This window comes from Bombina bombina, chromosome 9, assembly GCF_027579735.1.
Source record: "Bombina bombina isolate aBomBom1 chromosome 9, aBomBom1.pri, whole genome shotgun sequence".
Taxonomy (NCBI): domain Eukaryota; kingdom Metazoa; phylum Chordata; class Amphibia; order Anura; family Bombinatoridae; genus Bombina; species Bombina bombina.
In genome coordinates this window covers 290304019-290317599 of record NC_069507.1, presented here as the reverse complement: position 1 = coordinate 290317599, position 13581 = coordinate 290304019, and the positions used below count along the sequence as shown (strand labels likewise).

The window sequence follows — 13581 nt, the reverse complement described above, 5'->3', positions numbered from 1 at the left end:
TGTATATGTGACAGACCCTTCGGTCAGAACTAAAGAGTTAACTTTGTTCAGCTTTCAGAAGCTATTTTCTAAATACAAGGTTGCTAGCATCAGCTATTGTGTGCTCTAATTAAGTTTAGTGATAAACATTCCCATTGTCTAATCATCTCCAGAGTCAGACTGCTAGTTGATAAGATGGACTGCATTGTTTAAATTGTTATCTGCTTAAGGAATGTAATTCTATTGTGGCATGTCAAAGGGCGTTTGCTCTCTATCTAATGTACAATATTCTTTCAACCCCCCCAGCTGGGGTTAGACCTGCATAAATACTAGGCATATAGCCTTTAATAAATGTCATTCTGTTTTAAACCTGAAAACTGGCTGGGTTGTGAGTTGCTGACTCCCAAACTGTTTTCCGTCCGGTTATTGGGAGTATTGGGATATTGCTTTACTTTTCAGCGCTGACTGTGCATTTACCGGTTATACCCGCGGAGATTTTAATATTGCCCTCCGCTACAATTAGTACCTCTGGTTTGTGTATTCACCTGTTACAGAGCATTATAGGGAGCGAGATGTAACCGGTCAGTGTAATTAGCCCCTCTGGTTTGTGTATTCACCTGTTACAGAGCATTATAGGGAGCGAGATGTAACCGGTCAGTGTAATTAGTACCTCTGGTTTGTGTATTCACCTGTTACAGAGCATTATAGGGAGTGAGATGTAACCGGTCAGTGTAATTAGTACCTCTGGTTTGTATATTCACCTGTTACAGAGCATTAAAGGGAGCGAGATGTAACCGGTCAGTGTAATTAGCACATCAGGTTTGTGTATTCACCTTTTACAGAGCATTATATGGAGCGAGATGTTACCGGTCAGTGTAATTAGCACATCAGGTTTGTGTATTCACCTGTTACAGAGCATTATAGGGAGTGAGATGTAACCGGTCAGTGTAATTAGCACATCAGGTTTGTGTATTCACCTGTTACAGAGCATTATAGGGAGCGAGATGTAACCGGTCAGTGTAATTAGTACATCTGGTTTGTGTATTCTAATGTTACAGAGCATTAAAGGGAGTGAGATGTAACCGGTCAGTGTAATTAGCACATCAGGTTTGTGTATTCACCTTTTACAGAGCATTATATGGAGCAAGATGTTACCGGTCAGTGTAATTAGCACATCAGGTTTGTGTATTCACCTGTTACAGAGCATTATAGGGAGTGAGATGTAACCGGTCAGTGTAATTAGCACATCAGGTTTGTGTATTCACCTGTTACAGAGCATTATAGGGAGCGAGATGTAACCGGTCAGTGTAATTAGTACATCTGGTTTGTGTATTCTAATGTTACAGAGCATTATACGGAGCGAGATGTAACCGGTCAGTGTAATTAGCACCTCTAGTTTGTGTATTCACCTGTTACAGAGCAGTGAAAGTGTTGTGAAAGTGCAGTGCTATACCAATGCAGTGACAGTGTTGTGAAAGTGCAGTGACAGTGTTGTGACAATGTAGTGACAGTGGTGTGGCAGTGTACTGACAGTGTAGTGTTAGTGGTGCGATAGTGCAGTTGGTATGACAGTGCAGTGACAGTACAGTACCAGTGCAGTGCCATTGTTGTGACTATGAAGTTGAAGTGTACTGCTTGTGCAGTGCAAGTAGTATGACAGTGCATTGACAGTGTAGTGACAGTGCAGTAGCAGTGCAGTGCCATTGTTGTGACAGTGCAGTGAGAGTGGTGTGGGAGTGTACTGACAGTACAGCACGAGTGGTGTGATAGTGCTGTGCAAGTGGTATGACAGTACAGTACTAGTACAGTGACAGCGCAGTACCAGTGAAGTGCCATTGTTGTGACTATGCAGTGGAAGTGTACTGACTGTGCAGTGCATGTAGTATGATAGTGCACTATGCAGTGACAGTGCAGTAGCAGTGCAGTGCCATTGTTGTGACAGTGGTGTGACAGTGTACTGACAGTGCAGTGCTAGTGGTGTGACAGTACAATACCAGTACAGTGACAGTGCAGTACCATTGTTGTGACAGTGCAGTGTATAGTACCAGTATATTTTCAGCACAATGCAAGTATAGTCTTGAATTAAATATTCCATTAATATAAGATTTGTTTTTTTTCCCTTAGGAATTACTCTCATTTTATCCATCCTATCTATGGAAACTGCTACACGTTTAATAAAGACAACAACACCCTCTGGAGCTCCTCTATGCCTGGAATAAAAAATGGTTTGTTACACCAAGGGCTGGACATGGGGAGAAGTAAAGAAGGGAAATGTGAGGAAGGAGAATGAAGCTAAGGTCAGTCTGTTAGTGTGGGAGGGACATGAGGGCAGGTTGTGAGTGACCCTCTATAATAATCAGCTGCATCCATCTCGCAGGCTCTTGCTCAGCCCTCAGCGCATAAAACAAGCACAACTGAAGGGTAAGTGCGTCAAAAAAATGCCTTCAAAATGTTACAGAACAAATTATAATAGGGAAAAAACACCTTCATAAAACAGTTCACTCTATGGGGGTTAGTTATCATCGTGTCAACTTTCCTGCCTTCGCCGGTGCAATACGCCCACCTAAGCTCGCCTACCTTTGCCGCCGCGGACCTGAAAAAATACGCCTAAGTTATCAAATAAAGCTGTCAAAAAGCCGCGGGGCGATGAGCAGCGGACTGTGAGAGTTATCAATCATCCGATCTTGCTGCTCTTCGGCTTTTTTACAGCTTTATTGCTAGTCTGTCACTAAGCACTCACACTAAACTACACTGTTCTACCCCCTATACCGGCGCCCCCCGCAACTAAATAAAGTAACTAAACCCTAAACCGCCGCTCCTAGACCCTGCCGCAACTATTAAAAATGTATTAACCCCTAAACCGCCGCTCCTAGACCCTGCCGCAACTATTATAAATGTATTAACCCCTAAACCACCGCTCCTAGACCCCGCCGCAACTATTATAAATTTATTAACCCCTAAACCGCCGATCCCGGACACCGCCGCCACCTACATTATACCTATTAACCCCTATCCTGCCCCCCCCTATACCGTCGCCCTCTGTAATAAAGTTATTAACCCCTATTCTGCCGATCCCGCACCTCGCCGCAAATAAATAGTTTAACCCCTAAACCGCCGCTCCCTGAACCCGCCGCAACCTATCTTAAATTTATTAACCCCTATCCTGCCCCCCCTACACCGTCGCCACCTATAATAAATTTATTAACCCCTATCCTGCCCCCCCCTACACCGCTGCCACTGTAATAAATTTATTAACCCCTAAACCTAAGTCTAACACTAACCCTAACACCCCCCTAACTTAAATATTAATTAAATAAATCTAAATAATATTTCTATTATTAACTAAATGAATCATATTTAAAACTAAATACTTACCTATAAAATAAACCCTAATATACCTACAATATAAATAATAATTATATTGTAGCTATCTTAGGATTTATTTTTATTTTATAGGTAAATTTCAATTTATTTTAACTAGGTACAATAGCTATTAAATAGTTATTAACTATTTAATAGCTTACCTAGCTAAAATAAAGAGAAATTTACCTATAAAATAAATCCTAACCTAAGTTACAAATACACCTAACACTACACTATACTTTAATAAATTTTTCCTATTTAAAACTAAATACTTACCTGTAAAATAAACCCTAAGATAGCTACAATGTAATTCATAGTTACATTGTAGCTATATTAGGATTTATATTTATTTTACAGGTAACTTTGTATTTCTTTTAGCTAGTTAGAATAGTTATTAAATAGTTATTAACTATTTAATAACTACCTAGCTAAAAGAAATACAAAATTACCTGTAAAATAAATCCTAACCTAAGTTACAATTAAAACTAACACTACACTATCATTAAATTAATTAAATAAATTACCTACAAATAACTACAATTAAATACAATTAAATAAACTAACTAAAGTACAAAAAATAAAAAAGCTAAGTTACAAAAAATAAAAAACATAAGTTACAAACATTTAAAAAATATTACAACAATTTTAAGCTAATTACACCTAATCTAATTACATCTTCCAAGCGGGGTCTTCAATCTTCTTGCTTCAGCATCGATCTTCATCCTGCCAACGCGGAACATCCTTCTTTACCGATTGGCTGATCCGATCAGCCAATCAGATTGAGCTTGCATTCTATTGGCTGATCGGAACAGCCAATAGAATGCGAGCTCAATCTGATTGGCTGATTGGATCAGCCAATCGGATTGAACTTGAATCTGATTGGCTGATTCCATCAGCCAATCAGATTTTTCCTACCTTAATTCCGATTGGCTGATAGAATCCTATCAGCCAATCGGAATTGAAGGGACGCCATCTTGGATGACGTCCCTTAAAGGAGCCTTCATTCGTCGCTAGTCCGTCGGTAAAGAAGGATGTTCTGCGTCGGCGGGATGAAGATCGATGCTGAAGCAAGAAGATTGAAGACCCCGCTTGGAAGATGACCTCGCCCGGATGGAAGATGATCTTCAGCGCCGCTTGGAAGATGACATCGGCCGGATGGAAGACTTCTTCAGTGCCGCTTGGAGGATCACTTCATCGGATGGAAGACTTCTTCAGTGCCCCTTGGAGGATCACTTCTGGCGCTCCGGATGTCCACTTCGGTTCCATCGGTGGCTCGGCTGAGTGAAGACGACTCAAGGTAGGATGATCTTCAGGGGATTAGTGATAGGTTATTTTAAGGGGCGTTTGGGTTAGATTAGGGGTATGTGGGTGGTGGGTTTTAATGTTGGGGGGGGTTGTATTTTTCTTTTACAGGCAAAAGAGCAGTTTTCTTTGGGGCATGCCCCCACAAAAGGCCCTTTTAAGGGCTGGTAAGGTAAAAGAGCTTTGAACTTTTGTAATTTAGAATAGGGTAGGGCATTTTTTTATTTTGGGGGGGTTTGTTATTTTATTAGGGGGCTTAGATTAGGTGTAATTAGCTTAAAATTGTTGTAATATTTTTTAAATGTTTGTAACTTATGTTTTTTATTTTTTGTAACTTAGTTTTTTTTATTTTTTGTACTTTAGTTAGTTAATGTAATTGTATTTAATTGTAGTTATTTGTAGTTAATTTATTTAATTACTTTAATGATAGTGTAGTGTTAGGTTTAATTGTAACTTAGGTTAGGATTTATTTTACAGGTAATTTTGTATTTCTTTTAGCTAGGTAGTTATTAAATAGTTAATAACTATTTAATAACTATTCTAACTAGCTAAAAGAAATACAAAGTTACCTGTAAAATAAATATAAATCCTAAAATAGCTACAATGTAATTATGAATTACATTGTAGCTATCTTAGGGTTTATTTTACAGGTAAGTATTTAGTTTTAAATAGGAAAAATTTATTAAAGTATAGTGTAGTGTTAGGTGTAATTGTAACTTAGGTTAGGATTTATTTTATAGGTAAATTTCTCTTTATTTTAGCTAGGTAAGCTATTAAATAGTTAATAACTATTTAATAGCTATTGTACCTAGTTAAAATAAATTGAAATTTACCTATAAAATAAAAATAAATCCTAAGATAGCTACAATATAATTATTATTTATATTGTAGGTATATTAGGGTTTATTTTAAAGGTAAGTATTTAGTTTTAAATAGGATTCATTTAGTTCATAATAGAAATATTATTTAGATGTATTTAATTAATATTTAAGTTAGGGGGGTGTTAGGGTTAGTGTTAGACTTAGGTTTAGGGGTTAATAAATTTATTACAGTGGCGGCAGTGTAGTGGGGGGCAGGATAGGGGTTAATAAATGTATTATAGGTGGCGACGGTGTAGGGGGGGCAGATTAGGGGTTAATAAATTTAATATAGGTTGCGGCGGAGTCAGGGAGCGGCGGTTTAGGGGTTAAACTATTTATTTAGTTGCGGCGAGGTGCGGGATCGGCAGGATAGGGGTTAATAACTTTATTATAGAGGGCGACGGTATAGGGGGGGCAGGATAGGGGTTACTAGGTATAATGTAGGTGGCGGTGGGCTCCGGGAGCGGCGGTTTAGGGGTTAAGACATTTATTATAGTTGCGGTGGGCTCCGGGAGCGGCGGTTTAGAGGTTAATAGGTATAGAGTAGCTTGTGGTGGGCTCCGGGAGCGGCGGTTTAGGGGGTAATAACTTTATTTAGTTGCGGCGGTGTAGGGGGGACAGATTAGGGGTGTTTAGACTCGGGGTACATGTTAGGGTGTTAGGTGTAGACATTACCATAGGAATCAATGGGATGTCTGTCAGCAGCGAACTTGTACTTTCGCTATGGTCAGATTCCCATTGATTCCTATGGGATCCGCCGCCTCCAGGGTGGCGGATTAAAAACCAGGTACGCTGGGCCGTAAAAGTGCCGAGCGTACCTGCTAGTTTTTTGATAACTAGCAAAAGTAGTGAGATTGTGCCGCACTTGTGTGCGGAACATCTGGAGTGACGTAAGAATCGATCTGTGTCGGACTTCCAGCATATTTGAGGTTGACGGCTTGATAACTAGGCCCCTATGGGGCCCATTTATCAAGCTCCAAACAGAGTTTGAAGGGCTGTGCTTTTGGCGAACACCAGAAACACCAATTATGAAGCAGCGGTCTAAAGACCGTTGCTCCAAAACCTTTCCGCCTGCTCTGAGGAGGTGGACAGACATCGCGTGAAATCAAGCTGATCCAATACGATCGGGTTAATTGACACCACCTGCTAGTGGCCGATTGGCCGCGAATCTGCAGGGGGAGGTATTGCACCAGTAGTTAACAAGAACTGCTGGTGCAATGATAAATGCTGACAGCGTACGCTGTCGGCATTCATTGATATGCGGCGGACATGATCCGCAATATTGAATCATGTCCGTTCGCACGTTAGTAATTAGGCCCCTATGCATTAAAGCCAGACAAGTTCTGGTAACATCAAGTCAGATTATAGTGAAAATGCAGAAAAATAACAATCACAATTATTTCAAGATGCTGCCAGCCCCGGTTACGCCCTCCACTGTCTGAGCTGTTTTTTAGATGGCCGCGCTTCCCAAACCTCTTTCTCCCAGCTCAGGTCTCAGCAGAAAACCTCAGAAAAAAGGCCAACAATAGTGTTAGTTTTTTTATTTTTTGTAATGTTAGGTTTTTTATTTTTTGTAATGTTAGGTTTTTATTTTTTGTAAAGGGTAGGTTTTTTATTTTTTGTAAAGGGGAGCTTTTTTATTTTCTTTCATGTAATTGGCAAGAGTCCATGAGCTAGTGACATATGGGATATACAATCCTACCAGGAGGGGCAAAGTTTCCCAAACCTCAAAATGCCTATAAATACACCCCTCACCACACCCACAATTCAGTTTTACAAACTTTGCCTCCTATGGAGGTGGTGAAGTAAGTTTGTGCTAAGATTTCTACGTTGATATGCGCTTCTCAGCATTGTTGAAGCCTGATTCCTCTCAGAGTACAGCGAATGTCAGAGGGACGTGAAGGGAGTATCACTTATTTGAATACAATGATTTCCCTAACGGGGGTCTATTTCATAGGTTCTCAGTTATCGGTCGTAGAGATTCATCTCCTACCTCCCTTTTCAGATCGACGATATACTCTCAATTTACCATTACCTCTACTAATAACTGTTTTAGTACTGGTTTGGCTATCTGCTATATGTGGATGGGTGTCTTTTGGCAAGTATGTTTTTTATTACTTAAGACACCTCAGCTATGGTTTGGCACTTTATGCATTTATATAAAGTTCTAAATATATGTATTGTACTTATATTTGCCATGAGTCAGGTTCATGTATTTCCTTCTGCAGACTGTCAGTTTCATATTTGGGGAATGTAAACATTTGAAGAAATTTTTTTCTTACCTGGGGTTTAGTCTTTTTTCAATTGACTACTTCTTGCAATTGCGGATATTAGGCCCGCGGGTGCGTCAAATGCTAAACTTTATTGCGTCATTCTTGGCGCAAAATTTTTTTGGCGCGAAAGAATACGTTTATGACGCAGCTTCGTCATTTCCGGCGTCATACGTGATGCCGAGACCTTTCACACGGCGGCGTCATTAGTGACGCAAGTGTGTAATTTCCGGTTATTTTTGGCGCCAAAAAAGAGTTTACGTTACGTTGTGCGTCATACTTGGCGCCAAACTTTTTCATTATTTCAATACCCCTTGTATGTTTGCCTCTTGCTTTTTGCTATCAGAGGCCTATGCTATTGCATTTTTTCCCATTCCTGAAACTATCATATAAGGAAATAGATAATTTTGCTTTATATGTTTTTTCTCTTACATTGAGCAAGATGTCCCAATCTGATCCTGCCTCAGAAGTTTCTGCTGGAACATTGCTGCCTGACATCGGTTCTACCAAAGCTAAGTGCATTTGTTGTAAAAGTGTAGAAATTATTCCACCGAATGTCATTTGTAATAGTTATCATGATAAACTTTTACATGCAGATAGTGTTTCCATCAGTAATAGTACATTGCCAGTTGCAGTTCCTTCAACTTCTAATGTGCATGATATACCTGTAAATTTTAAAGAATTTGTTTCTGATTCTATTCTGAAGGCTTTGTCTGCATTTCCACCTTCTAATAAACGTAAAAGGTCTTTTAAAACTTCTCATTTAGCTGATGAAATTTCAAATGACCAACAACATAATAATTTATCCTCTTCTGATGAGGATCTATCTGAGACAGAAGATCCTTCCTCAGACATTGACACTGACAAATCTACTTATTTATTTAAAATAGAGTATATGCGTTCTCTATTAAAAGAAGTGTTCATTACTTTGGATATTGAGGTAACCAGTCCTATTGACGTTCAGTCTAATAAACGTTTAAATGCTGTTTTTAAACCTCCTGTGGTTTCTCCAGGGGTTTTTCCCATTCCTGAGGCTATTTCTGATATGATTTCTAGGGAATGGAATAAACCAGGTACTTATTTTATTCCTTCTTCAAGGTTTAAAAAATTGTATCCTTTACCAGCAAAATCTATAGAGTTTTGGGAAAAAATCCCCAAAGTTGATGGGGCTATTTCTACTCTTGCTAAATGTACCACTATTCCTATGGAAGATAGCACTTCATTTAAGGATCCTTTAGATAGGAAGCTTGAATCTTATCTAAGGAAGGCCTATTTATATTCAGGTCATCTTCTCAGACCTGCTATTTCTTTGGCTGATGTTGCGGCTGCATCAACTTTCTGGTTGGAAAATTTAGCGCAACATGAATTGGATTCTGACATATCTAGCATTATTCGCTTACTGCAACATGCTAATCATTTTATTTGTGATGCCATTTTTGATATTATCAAAATTGATGTTATATCCATGTCTTTAGCTATATTAGCTAGAAGAGCTTTGTGGCTTAAGTCTTGGAATGCTGATATGACATCTAAATTTAGATTACTATCTCTTTCTTTCCAAGGTAATAATTTATTTGGTTCTCAGTTGGATTCTATTATTTCAACTATCACTGGGGGAAAAGGAGTTTTTTTGCCTCAGGATAAAAAACCTAAGGGTAAATCTAAGGCCTCTAACTGCTTTCGTTCCTTTCGTCAGAATAAGGAACAAAAACTCAATCCTCCCCCCAAGGAATCTGCTTCCAATTGGAAGCCCTCCTCAAATTGGAATAAATCCAAGCCATTTAGGAAACCAAAGTCAGCCCCTAAATCTGCATGAAGGTGCGGCCCTCATTCCAGCTCAGCTGGTAGGGGGCAGATTAAGGTTTTTCAAGGATTTTTGGATAAAATCTGTCCAAAATCATTGGATACAGAGCATTGTCTCTCAAGGGTATTGAATAGGATTCAGAGTAAGACCTCCTGTGAGAAGATTTTTTCTCTCACGCATCCCTGTAAATCCAGTAAAAGCTCAGGCTTTTCTGAAGTGTGTTTCAGACCTGGAGTCTTCAGGGGTAATCATGCCAGTTCCTCCTCAGGAACAAGGTTTGGGGTTTTATTCAAACATATTCATTGTACCAAACAAATAAAATTTATTCAGACCAGTTCTGGATCTAAAATTTTTGAATCGTTATGTAAGAGTACCAACTTTCAAGATGGTGACTATAAGGACTATTCTGCCTTTTGTTCAGCGAGGACATTATATGTCCACAATAGACTTGCAGGATGCATACCTTCATATTCTGATTCATCCAGAACACTATCAGTTTCTGAGATTCTCTTTTCTAGACAAGCATTACCAATTTGTTGCTCTTCCATTTGGCCTAGCAACAGCTCCAATAATTTTTTCAAAGGTTCTGGGTGCCCTACTATCTGTAATCAGAGAACAGGGTATTGCGGTGTTTCCTTATTTGGACGATATCTTGGTACTAGCTCAGTCTTTACGTACTGCAGAATCTCACACAAATCAACTAGTGTTGTTTCTTTGGAAACATGGTTGGAGGATCAATTTACCAAAAAGTTTCTTGATTCCTCAGACAAGGGTCACCTTTTTAGGCTTCCAGATAGATTCAGTGTCCATGACTCTGTCTCTAACAGACAAGAGACGTTTAAAATTGGTCGCAGCCTGCCGGCACCTTCAGTCTCAGTCATTCCCTTCAGTGGCTATGTGCATGGAAGTTTTAGGTCTCATGACTGCAGCATCGGACGCGATCCCCTTTGCTCGTTTTCACATGAGACGTCTACAGCTTTGTATGCTGAATCAATGGTGCAGGGATTATACAAAGATATCACAATTAATATCCTTGAATCCCAATGTACGACACTCTCTGACATGGTGGATAGATCACCATCGTTTGGTTCAAGGGGCTTCTTTTGTTCAGCCAACCTGGACTGTGATCTCAACAGATGCGAGTCTTTCAGGTTGGGGAGCTGTTTGGGGATCTCTGACAGCACAAGGGGTTTGGAAATCTCAAGAGGCGAGATTACCAATAAATATTTTAGAACTCCGTGCAATTCTCAGGGCTCTTCAGTTCTGGCCTCTGCAAAAGAGAGAACCGTTCATTTGTTTTCAGACAGACAATATCACAACTGTGGCTTATGTCAATCATCAGGGTGGGACTCATAGTCCCCAAGCTATGAAAGAAGTATCTCGGATACTTGCTTGGGCAGAATCCAGCTCCTGTCTAATCTCTGCGGTACATATCCCAGGTGTAGACAATTGGGAGGCGGATTATCTCAGCCGCCAGACTTTACATCCAGGGGAGTGGTCTCTCCATCCAGATGTGTTTTCTCAGATTGTTCAGATGTGGGGTCTTCCAGAGATAGATCTCATGGCCTCTCATCTAAACAAGAAACTTCCCAGATATCTATCCAGGTCCAGGGATGTTCAGGTGGAAGCAGTGGATGCGTTGACACTTCCTTGGTGTTATCATCCTGCTTACATCTTCCCACCTCTAGTTCTCCTTCCAAGAGTGATCTCCAAAATCATCATGGAACAGTCTTTTGTGTTGCTGGTGGCTCCAGCATGGCCACACAGGTTTTGGTATGCGGATCTGGTTCGGATGTCCAGTTGCCCGCCTTGGCCACTTCCGTTACGGCTTGACCTACTATCTCAAGGTCCGTTTTTCCATCAGGATCTCAAATCATTAAATTTGAAAGTATGGAAATTGAACGCTTAATTCTAAGTCATAGAGGTTTCTCTGACTCAGTGATTAATACTATGTTACAAGCTCGTAAATCTGTTTCTAGAAAGATTTATTATAGAGTTTGGAAGACTTACATTTCATGGTGTTCTTCTCATAAATTCTCCTGGCATTCTTTTAGAATTCCTAGAATTTTACAGTTTCTTCAGAATGGTTTGGATAAGGGTTTGTCTGCAAGTTCCTTGAAAGGACAAATCTCTGCTCTTTCTGTTTTATTTCACAGAAAGATTGCTATACTTCCTGATATACACTGTTTTGTACAGGCTTTAATTCGTATTAAGCCTGTCATTAAGTCAATTTCTCCTCCTTGGAGTCTTAATTTGATTCTGAAGGCTTTACAGGCTCCTCCATTTGAACCTATGCATTCTTTGGATATTAAACTACTTTCTTGGAAAGTGTTGTTTCTTTTGGCCATCTCTTCTGCTAGAAGAGTTTCTGAGTTATCTGCTCTTTCTTGTGAGTCTCCTTTTCTGATTTTTCATCAGGATAAGGCGGTTTTGCAAACTTCTTTTCAATTTTTACCTAAAGTTGTGAATTCTAACAACATTAGTAGAGAAATTGTTGTCCCTTCCTTATGTCCTAATCCTAAGAATTCTTTGGAGAGATCCTTACATTCTTTGGATGTGGTAAGAGCTTTGAAATATTATGTGGAAGCTACTAAAAATTTCAGGAAGACTTCCAGTCTATTTGTTTTATTTTCTGGTCCTAGGAAAGGTCAGAAGGCTTCTGCTATTTCCTTGGCTTCTTGGTTGAAACTTTTGATTCATCAATCTTATTTGGAGTCGGGTCAGGCCCCGCCTCAGAGAATTACAGCTCATTCTACTAGATCAGTCTCCACTTCGTGGGCTTTTAAGAATTAAGCTTCAGTTGATCAGATTTCCAAAGCGGCAACTTGGTCCTCTTTGCATACATTTACTAAATTCTACCATTTTGATGTATTTGCTTCTTCGGAAGCAGTTTTTGGTAGAAAAGTTCTTCAGGCAGCTGTTTCAGTTTGATTCTTCTGCTTTTGATTTAAGTTTTTTCTTTCAAAATGAAAATAAACTTATGTTTTTGGGTTGTGGATTTATTTTTTCAACGGAATATGGCTGTTTTTATTTTTATTCCCTCCCTCTCTAGTGACTCTTGAGTGGAAGATCCACATCTTGGGTATTGATATCCCATATGTAACTAGCTCATGGACTCTTGCCAATTACATGAAAGAAAACTAAGAACTTACTGATAAATTAATTTCTTTCATATTGGCAAGAGTCCATGAGGCCCACCCTTTTTATGGTGGTTATGATTTTTTGTATAAAGCACAATTATTTCCAAATTTCCTTGTTGATGCTTTTTACTCCTTTCTTTATCACCCCACTGCTTGGCTATTCGTTAAACTGAATTGTGGGTGTGGTGAGGGGTGTATTTATAGGCATTTTGAGGTTTGGGAAACTTTGCCCCTCCTGGTAGGATTGTATATCCCATATGTCACTAGCTCATGGACTCTTGCCAATATGAAAGAAATGAATTTATCAGGTAAGTTCTTACATAAATTATGTTTTTTTGCAATGTTAGGTTTTTATTTTTTGTAAAGGGTAGGTTTTTTATTTTTTGTAATGTTAGGTTTTTATTTTTTGTAAAGGGTAGGTTTTTTATTTTTTGTAATGTTAGGTTTTTATTTTTTGTAAAGGGTAGGTTTTTTATTTTTTGTAAAGGGTAGGTTTTCTATTCTTGTAAAGGGTAGGATTTTTATTTTTGTAAAGGGTAGGTTTTTTATTTTTTGTAATGTAAGGTATTTTTTTAAGTAATAGTAGTTTTTTGTTTTTTTAAGGTAAGCTTAGGTTTTAATTTAATTTTACAGTTAAGTTTTTTTATTTATTTTAAGGTAGGATATTTTTTATTTAATTTATGGGTATTTAGTTGGGGTTAAGTTAGGGGGTGTTAGTTTACTACTTTGCGTTGTGGGGGGATGGCAGTTTAGGGGTTAACAGTTTATTTAGTTAGTTTGCGTTGTGGGGGGAAGGAGGTTTAGGGGTTAATAGTTTGTTTAGTTAGCTTGCATTGCAGACATCCCAACTTGCAAAAACTCAT

General features: G+C 39.0%; 1 protein-coding gene across 1 annotated transcript in view; it reads left to right on the top strand.

Moving 5' to 3' along the window:
- Window positions 1–13581, top strand: part of LOC128640611 (amiloride-sensitive sodium channel subunit alpha-like) — a 449879-nt gene that overhangs the window by 200123 nt on the left and 236175 nt on the right. Inside the window, exon 4 of the mRNA XM_053693080.1 lies at window positions 2104–2204. Within this exon, the coding sequence (XP_053549055.1) occupies window positions 2104–2204 (101 nt within the window). The remainder of the gene's footprint in view (window positions 1–2103; window positions 2205–13581) is intronic.